The 9,882-nt window shown below is 50.2% G+C and overlaps 1 protein-coding gene across 1 annotated transcript in view; it reads right to left on the bottom strand.

Annotated features, from left to right (window-relative positions):
- Nucleotides 1-695: 695 nt before the first annotated feature.
- Nucleotides 696-9,882, bottom strand: part of ZFPM1 (zinc finger protein, FOG family member 1) — a 93,032-nt gene continuing 83,845 nt past the window's right edge. The window contains exons 8-11 of the mRNA XM_018560556.1: nucleotides 9,456-9,680; nucleotides 8,410-8,505; nucleotides 3,760-3,909; nucleotides 696-3,026 (exon numbers count right to left, since the gene is read on the bottom strand). Of these exons, the coding sequence (XP_018416058.1) occupies nucleotides 766-3,026; nucleotides 3,760-3,909; nucleotides 8,410-8,505; nucleotides 9,456-9,680 (2,732 nt within the window). The 3' untranslated portion in view covers nucleotides 696-765. The remainder of the gene's footprint in view (nucleotides 3,027-3,759; nucleotides 3,910-8,409; nucleotides 8,506-9,455; nucleotides 9,681-9,882) is intronic.

Raw genomic sequence — 9,882 nt, 5'->3', positions numbered from 1 at the left:
AGAATTTACAGTCACACTCCTCGGTCTGGGCTGACTTGACTTTTCGGGCTTCAAACCACCCAGACACCTTGAACAGACTAAGAGAAAACGCTACGGGCAAACACTAGAGGTTTTTGAGGGGTTTTTTCCACCCGACCTAAATTTTTTTCGGCTGGAAACTTAAATTTTTCCACCTTTTTGTGATGCCTTTGCTACAAAATAACAACAAAAAAGCAACAGAAGATGAGGTTTTAAATACGAGTCAAAAATAACTTACTAAAAAAGTTATCCCTTCCCCAGCCCTGTAACAAAGACAGTCGGTCGCCTTCAAAGTTCGTTCATTTTGTGTAACAGTTTTTTTTTTGTGCTTGATAGTAAGAATTTTGCTAAATAAAGTTATTTTATTTTTTTTTGCACTTTTTTTTCGTAGTGCAAATCTCACAAGTAGTCCAGGAACGTAACCCTAGAAGGGGGAAAAAAAAATCCCAAAGGGTCCTGGTGACCTCCACAAGGTCAACTGATGCCCCGCCCCCCCAGCCATTGTACAGTCATGTTGTCCAGTTTCGTCACGCCTTGTAGCGGTGGCCCCGGCAGGCCGGCCCACATTTCGGGCAGCGTCCGTAGAACGGTTGAGCCTTTTCACACTGGAACAATTTTTCTCGTTGGCTGCTCGTAAACAGTACAAACCACACAGAAACAAAAACGGTCCTCTCCAAACTGCTCAGCTGGCTTAGTGCTTCAAAACTACTTCTTGCGAATAAAGTGCTCCCCCCGCCCCCTCGGGTGCTATTTGACGTGTTCGGCTGCGTGCGAAGAGCAGTAGTACTTTTTGTGGGCGATGAACGTGGATAGGCTGCTGAACTTGATGTTGCAAAGGCGACAGTACCTGTGGTTCCCGTTCGGCAGGGCAGAGGACAGGCTGGCTTTGGGGGGCTGCATGGGCTTGTCCCCGGGAAGAAGGGCGTGCGCCGGCAGCCTGGTTTCAGCCAAAGGGTTCAGAGGAAGAGCTGGGGAGCTTGGCAGCAGAGGCCTCGAAATACTGGTGAGCACTGGCCGCGGAGTGGCGCTTGAAACCGGGCTGCCGTTGGAGGAGGACGAACTGGCGGTGTCTTTGCTGTTTGTAATGTCTCTCGGCAGCCCTTGGCCCTGCAGTGGAGAAGTAGAGGAGGCCGGCGGGCTGGGCAAGCTATTCTCGGACGAGCTGCTCGGCTGGACCCGAGCGGGCAGCAGCACCTCCATGAATGTGGTTTGTAAACGGTGACCCGGGGTGGGTTTGGCCAACAGCAGACCGTGGACGCTTCGGAAATGTTCGAGGAGGTCCCCCCTGATGACGACGTTAGTAGGGCAATAGGGGCAGGTGGTGGTAGTAGACGGGGAAGCCTCGACCGAGCCGGTGGTGTACTGCTGCAGAGGTTTTGTGTCCGGGATGGCGGTGTAAGGAATTGCGACTGGCTGGATGGAGTCGCTCATGGATCCTGGACTCAGAGTCGTTCTCCGCTCCACTTTGATCCGCACGCCTTCCTCTCCGATCTTCCCTGAGGCATTGAGAGGGGACTTAATTTTCTGAAGTTGCTGTAAGGCTTTCTGTTGTAAAGGGGCCACCGGGCAGGAAAACTTCTTGTGCGCCAGATAGCTTTCCAGGCTGTGGAAGCTGATCTGACAGGCCGTGCACTCGTGGTAATCCGTCAGAGGGACCACTGCTGCGGCGGCTGCCGGCAGTGGCAGCGGCAGCGGAGACTCCACAGTAAGGCGTGGCTTCTTGCTGAGGTCGATGGGCCCGTCTTCTGCATCTGGGCTGGAGCTGGGTGAGGGTACGCTTGGAGCCGCTATCAGCCCTGGTATGAGTGGAAGGGCCTCCACCCGAGTCAGCGGGAGCAATGCAGGAGGAGTTAGGTCTGCAGGGGATATGCCGTGGATTTCATACAGCTTTCGGCGTTTGCGTGTTCGCGGAGGAGGCTGAGGTGTGTACAGAGGCCCGGGCTTGTTGATCACCCCGCTGCGCCGCAGGGGAGGATCGTGACGTGATGCGCAGTAGTAGCGCTTGTGCACCATGTAAGTCTCGTGTCTGCTGAAATGGATATTGCAAGCGTCACAAACGGTACGCGTTGGATTTCCTTCTGCGTCCTCCAACGGACCGGGGCTCTGGCTGCCTTCGCTCACATGGCCGCTGCCGGACGCTTCGTTTTCGGCTCCGGTGCCTTCCTCCACTTTTATTTTTACAGTCAAAGTGCTGCTCTCCCCTGATGCGTCTTCTTGTTGCGGGCTCGCCCTCTGTTCCTCAGCCACTGATATGGCAGGGGCCGCAGCGGCCCGCACGGGGTGGACCTTCACCTTGCGCCCGCTGCCAGGGTTGTCATCTGACAAGTGGCGCCCGGAGCAGTAAAGTTTTTTGTGCACGTAATAATTGTTGATGTTGTTAAACGTGATCTCGCACTCGTAGCAGGTGGCGCCCTTGGGCGTCGGGGTCCCCGAGAAGCCAACGGAAGCGACGGCTTGTCCTTGTTTCAGGCGGTTGTGTACCAGCTCGGACATCTTGGCCAGGATCTCTGAAGCTTGCGGGACGATAGCGGGAGCCGCCTCATGTCCGAACATGTACTGAGGCACTATGATCGTCCCCCCACCGGCAGCTGCTCCTGACTCGTTGGGGACCGGGCTGGACCCCGGGGTGGGACTGGAGATCTCAGTCTTAACTTTGACAGCTGGAGAGGGAACGAGAGCAGATTCATCTCTAGCCTTAGGGCTGCCGGAAACGGCTTCGCTGACTGGCCTCAGCTCATCCGGTTCCTCTTTAATGTGGACTTTCAGAGGCGGATCCTCCATACCTGAGGAAGAGGAGGAGGAGCCTGGGGATTTGGCATCTCCATTTTTCAAGCTATCGGGAGGCTGCTCCTTCTCCGCATCAGACCTGGGGGACCTGGAGATGGACTGAGAGGCACCTGGGAGGGAGGCAGCGGCGTGCATGATGGCATGCTGCTGGAGACTGGCAAGGCTGTCCGCCGAGAACCCGCATAAGCTGCATTTCAGAAGGTTGGCGATCTGAGTTATACCTGTAAAGAGAAATGAAACCGCGTCACTAACGAGGAACAAACTGCACATTAAAGATTTGCTGTTATAGAGAACACTTAAAAAAGGCATCCTAAAAAAATAGCAAGGATGAGTAATGGCCACAGCTTCCATCACACATGGCCTGGGTGCTGACTCTTAGGGGGCTGATTTATAAACCATTCACAGGGCCGTTTGCCCTGTGAATATATGCAAAAATGAATGTTATATCATTTATTTCCCTACAAGTGTAATTGAATGTTCTCATTGTAATACTGCATTGTGGCCACAAGATGGTGCTAATGTAGCATAGGGAATAAGTATTTATATTTTTATGTTCCTCAGTTCCAGCTAGCGGCCATAACACTTGTAAAAGGGGGAAAAATACAAGTTCATTTGAGCATATATTGGCACAGGACGAACGTTGTTTATAAATCAACCCCTTAGTATGGAGGAAAAGAAAGGGCTGGGCTGACCAGGTCTATTGGAGTGCAATGGGCACTGTGGTCAGACTCTGGTGCCTCCTAGATTGTACATACAGTATGTAGACACCCTGCATACAAGAAAGCGGAGGCATGACCGAAAATGGAGGCTGTTGGTACAAAGTCCGTCTATTCTGTGACTTCAATGAGGCTTTACATGGTCATTCCATACTTCAGTCGGTGCAGAAACACAGAAAAACCTTCCAGAATTTACACAGCAGTCACGATATTAAGGACCGCTGACAGCGAACCCTACCGGAGTTCGATGGCTTGATGGCAGGCAGCGTCTTCACTGCCGGGTACACGTCGACCTTTGCCCCGGGCTGGCAGATCATGTGATTGGTCACCAGGTGGCTGTACAGAATGTCCCGTGTGGTGGAGATGAAGCCGCAGCCATGGCAGACGCCTAAGAGCAGAAACAAAGGGGAAAAAAATATCACACTGCGTCCTAACAGACTGGATCAGTTCAGTTACTTAGCACTCGGCACATTAACTTTCCGAGCGGAGGGCTGTGTGCGGTCTGAGCCCTTCTCTGAGACCAGTGGAGTTTAGACTAAAACCTGTATACAGTGGTACCTCGGTTCACGAACGCTTCTGTTCGCGAACAAGAAGCTCGACAAAATTTGGCTTCCGTTCGCGAACTCCGCATCGGGTGACGCACACAAACGCAGCCATCTTCCCCGCTCTGACGCGTGGTCGTGGCTTCCTCTAGTTGAGATTGCGGTCTGATCGCAGTTTGAATCGGTTCGCGACCAGAATCATGGAACAAATTAAGTTTGTGAGCCGAGGTACCACTGTATGTGGCCGGAACGACTCTTGAAATCGCCTGATTTCAGAGAAGTGCGTGTGTCAGCCAGCCCCAGACTCCGCCTGGAAGATCCAAAAACATCTTCCTTTTCTAAAAGTAATTTCTGACGCAACATCACATTTTTTTTACATCTGCTGTTCTGTGTTTTATTCCATTGCATATACAGATTTATAAATGCTCCCCCTGGTGGCCAGCTGAGAGAACGTATCTGCTTCCATCGACCTGTTAAATGCCTCATTGTGTTTCGTTGTATCTTTTCAATAAGTGCAAAGAATACCTGTTGATCCCGCCAAAAACTTCCTGTTCTGTACCCTTAGCAGTTACACTGTTCTCAGCTATTTAAAGACTACAGATCGCCTCCCCCTATTTAAAGGATTATTAAAGCCTCACGTTTTTTTGCTAGCAAGCAGTAGATATATACAAAAACATTAGGGGAAAAAAAAAGAGTTAACAAAAGGGTTAAAACTTGCCTGTGTCCCAGCCGCGCGCTCCCGTCCGAAGATCTGAAGAGTCTCTGGGGCGGCCGTAAAGGATCATGGGGCGGCCGCATGTGCAGTAGCAGATCTTCGGACGGGAGACGAGGAGAGACACAGCAGGGTAAGTCAATTGAGGCAGCGTGCCCCCGCCCAGACTCCGTGGGAAAGGAAGAGGCAGGAGTCAGCGCTGGATCACAGACCGGCACCAGCGCTGGAGGGACTCTTGAAAACTACAGGAAAGAAGATGATCAGATGAAGAGGCATCACTGGGGGGAAATTTAGGCTTTAATGTCACTTTAATGAAGATGAGACGTGGAGGTGTTCAGCAGCCCAGTCTTGGTGTGACAACACTGCTCCTCCATAGATGCAGTACAGTCAGTGAGTGTTGTCACCCTAAGACAGGAAGTGTGTTACTGGCAGGACCACCAGATAAAGATAAAAGAAAAAAGGAGCCGGAAAAAAAACCTAAAGTAGACGTCACGTCCAGGGACTGGGATATATTACATGTATGATTTAGATCAGTGGTTCTCAACCTGTGTAACCTCAGGACCCACATTTGTCCTTGTCATTAAGACACTACAATCTCACGTTTAGATTACTAATTTTTATTGAGATTGTAGTCCATCCCTGGAGTGAGCTTGGAGCGGTGACTACTTAACAACACACACAGGGACCATGGGGAACAAACGTAGCCCCCCTCCAGAAGGAAGGACAGTGTCAGAGATGATTGGAGGATCTACAGCCGAGTGACACACAAATAAGAGACATTGTTGTTCAGAGTTAAGGGACCGGAATGTATTTATAAGATTTAACCCCTGGGTTTAGTGTCACTTTAATGGCTGAAGGGGACAGTACTTGTTCAGCTTAGTCCAAAATGTTGACAATCCATTTTAACTATCCCAACCGCAGACTTGGGGACAACAAAATGATGGGCTAGAGTAATGCTTTTCCAATCCGGTACTCGGCAGCTGCCAACTCCTTGGGTCTTATAACAGACTAAGCTCTGCAATAGTTTCTGTACTTCTTCCAGCTGAAACTATTCGGTGAAGCTGTGCTATCAGGAAGTCTTGAAAATATGAACAGTCGTGAAGCCACCAAGGACCAGCATGGAGAGGCACTGGTCTGAAGCCATCAAGGACCAGCATGGAGAGGCACTGGTCTGAAGCCATCAAGGACCAGCATGGAGAGGCACTGGTCTGAAGCCATCAAGGACCAGCATGGAGAGGCACTGGTCTGAAGCCATCAAGGACCAGTAAGCCTCACGTTTTTTTGCTAGCAAGCAGTAGATATATACAAAAACATTAGGGGAAAAAAAAAGAGTTAACAAAAGGGTTAAAACTTGCCTGTGTCCCAGCCGCGCGCTCCCGTCCGAAGATCTGAAGAGTCTCTGGGGCGGCCGTAAAGGATCATGGGGCGGCCGCATGTGCAGTAGCAGATCTTCGGACGGGAGACGAGGAGAGACACAGCAGGGTAAGTCAATTGAGGCAGCGTGCCCCCGCCCAGACTCCGTGGGAAAGGAAGAGGCAGGAGTCAGCGCTGGATCACAGACCGGCACCAGCGCTGGAGGGACTCTTGAAAACTACAGGAAAGAAGATGATCAGATGAAGAGGCATCACTGGGGGGAAATTTAGGCTTTAATGTCACTTTAATGAAGATGAGACGTGGAGGTGTTCAGCAGCCCAGTCTTGGTGTGACAACACTGCTCCTCCATAGATGCAGTACAGTCAGTGAGTGTTGTCACCCTAAGACAGGAAGTGTGTTACTGGCAGGACCACCAGATAAAGATAAAAGAAAAAAGGAGCCGGAAAAAAAACCTAAAGTAGACGTCACGTCCAGGGACTGGGATATATTACATGTATGATTTAGATCAGTGGTTCTCAACCTGTGTAACCTCAGGACCCACATTTGTCCTTGTCATTAAGACACTACAATCTCACGTTTAGATTACTAATTTTTATTGAGATTGTAGTCCATCCCTGGAGTGAGCTTGGAGCGGTGACTACTTAACAACACACACAGGGACCATGGGGAACAAACGTAGCCCCCCTCCAGAAGGAAGGACAGTGTCAGAGATGATTGGAGGATCTACAGCCGAGTGACACACAAATAAGAGACATTGTTGTTCAGAGTTAAGGGACCGGAATGTATTTATAAGATTTAACCCCTGGGTTTAGTGTCACTTTAATGGCTGAAGGGGACAGTACTTGTTCAGCTTAGTCCAAAATGTTGACAATCCATTTTAACTATCCCAACCGCAGACTTGGGGACAACAAAATGATGGGCTAGAGTAATGCTTTTCCAATCCGGTACTCGGCAGCTGCCAACTCCTTGGGTCTTATAACAGACTAAGCTCTGCAATAGTTTCTGTACTTCTTCCAGCTGAAACTATTCGGTGAAGCTGTGCTATCAGGAAGTCTTGAAAATATGACCAGTCGTGAAGCCACCAAGGTAAGCTCTGCAATAGTTTCTGTACTTCTTCCAGCTGAAACTATTCGGTGAAGCTGTGCTATCAGGAAGTCTTGAAAATATGAACAGTCGTGAAGCCACCAAGGACCAGCATGGAGAGGCACTGGTCTGAAGCCATCAAGGACCAGCATGGAGAGGCACTGGTCTGAAGCCATCAAGGACCAGCATGGAGAGGCACTGGTCTGAAGCCATCATGGACCAGCATGGAGAGGCACTGGTCGGAAGCCAACAAGGACCAGCATGGAGAGGCAATGGTCGGAAGCCACCAAGGACCAGTATGGAGAGGCACTGGTCTGAAGCCACCAAGGACCAGCATGGAGAGGCAGTGGTCTGAAGCCACCAAGGACCAGCATGGAGGGGCACTGGTCGGAAGCCACCAAGGACCAGCATGAAGAGGCACTGGTCGGAAGCCACCAAGGACCAGCATGGAGAGGCACTGGTCGGAAGCCACCAAGGACAAGCATGGAGAGGCACTGGTCGGAAGCCAAGGAGAAGCACTGGTCTGAAGCCACCAAGGACCAGCATGGAGAAGCACTGGTCTGAAGCCACCAAGGACAAGCATGGAGAGGCACTGGTCGGAAGCCACCAAGGACCAGCATGGAGAAGCACTGGCCTGAAGTCACCAAGGACCAGCATGGAGAAGCACTGGTCTGAAGCCACCAAGACCAGCATGGAGAAGCACTGGTCTGAAGCCACCAAGGACCAGCATGAAGAGGCACTGGTTGAAAGCCACCAAGGACCAGCATGGAGAGGCACTGGTCTGAAGCCACCAAGGACCAGCATGGAGAGGCACTGGTCTGAAGCCACCAAGGACCAGCATGAAGAAGCACTGGTCTGAAGCAACCAAGGACCAGCATGCAGAAGCACTTGTCCGAAGCCACCAAGGACCAGCATGGAGAGGCACTGGTCCGAAGCCACCAAGGACCAGCATGGAAAGGCACTGGTCTGAAGCCACCAAGGACCAGCATGGAGAAGCACTGGTCTGAAGCCACCAAGGACCAGCATGAAGAAGCACTGGTCTGGAACAATGAATCAGGGTAGCCCTATAAACTGACCCGATGCTACAGTGGCTGCCCCCACACCATGTAACGGTGAACAAAACATTTCACGCAGAAAAACCAAACAACCCGAGAGGAGAAAGCGCAGGTTACCGTACCGTTCAAGGTGTCAGTGTGGACCTTCAGGTGGCGCTCACAGTTGGCCTTGGTGGTGAAGGCGGACAGGCAGATCAAGCACACAAACGGTCGTTCTCCTGCGGGGGAGATAAGACACACAGTTAGCGCCACCCCTGGGCACCTCGTTATCACAAAGCAATAGTCGCCACTTTTGCTCGCAGTGAGAAGCATGCACGCTCTGATTAAGATGGCGAGATAACATCCCGCGCTGCGATTCATCTGAAGGGGAGACTTTGAACGCAGAGAGTGGAACATCATATGAAATACAAGAGACGGGAGATGAAATGCCGTCTCAAGTGCCAAAAATGTTCTATAACAGATGACTATCCTGAGCTGATCTATGGAGGAGCCCTGAAATATCAGCGTATGGGGCCCCTCTGCTGCTGTACTGGGGTGAATAACAGAGGACTGCCAAAGTAACAAAAAGGTTCACTGATCACATATCGAAACCCCTGTTTTATTCCATCTGCTTCTCTACTTATCATTATCGTAGACCTGACTGTTAAAAATAATGTTTAAGCGGTTGTGTACACCGGACATGCTACAAAACTTCATGAATGTACACACGTGTGTAGTATGTCCTGTCCTTCTACTGCTGCACCCTTACTCCCCTATCCCCACCACACCCCCTTTGAGAGATAGCATTGTTTATAAAAATTGATCAGAGGGAGATAGAGGGATACAAAGTAACATTGTTTATAAACATTGATCAAAGTAACCTTGTTTATAAACATTGATCAGAGGGAGATAGAGAGATACAAAGTAACATTGTTTATAAACATTGATCAGAGGGGAGATAGAGAGATACAAAGTAACATTGTTTATAAACATTGATCAGAGGGAGATAGAGAGATACAAAGTAACATTGTTTATAAACATTGTACAGAGGGAGATGGAGAGATACAAAGTAACCCTGATATTTTATACTCTTACACATCCCTCAATTAAATATTAACTTCCTGTGGGGTTTCCCTATTTCAGACCTGGCTCCACCATTATCGATGTCATTGACCAGGTCTACACTCACCGCTGTGGCTCCTCATGTGAATCTCCAGGGAGCTGGCGCTGGGGCAGCTCTTCTTGCACTGGGGGAAGGGGCAGACCCGCTCGTTGGGGTAGGAATCTTTCGGCTTCTCCTCCATTGTGGGGGAGGTGGAGCTCTGGCGGCTGGCACAGTAGTACATGAGATGAGCCTGCAGATTGCGCTCGCTGCGGTACCAGATTCCGCAATCCTTGCAGGGGAAAATGTCCTCTGGAATGTGGAGAAAAGAAGAGTTTAGAATTCTGATACAGCACGATGGTTCTCCGGGGTCAACACATAATGCAACGGAACATATTAAAATCTTGATTAATAGCACATTAGATACATATGAAGATACATTCATGTTCCACCCATACACCCCAATATATGTGCCATGTATTGCCCCATACAACCGCCAAGTTTTGCTCCATAA

The sequence above is a fragment of the Nanorana parkeri genome, unplaced genomic scaffold (genome assembly GCF_000935625.1).
Source record: "Nanorana parkeri isolate BGI_ZX_2015 unplaced genomic scaffold, ASM93562v1 scaffold465, whole genome shotgun sequence".
In the NCBI taxonomy this organism is placed as follows: Eukaryota; Metazoa; Chordata; class Amphibia; order Anura; family Dicroglossidae; genus Nanorana; species Nanorana parkeri.
This window is presented reverse-complemented; position numbering and strand designations above follow the sequence as displayed.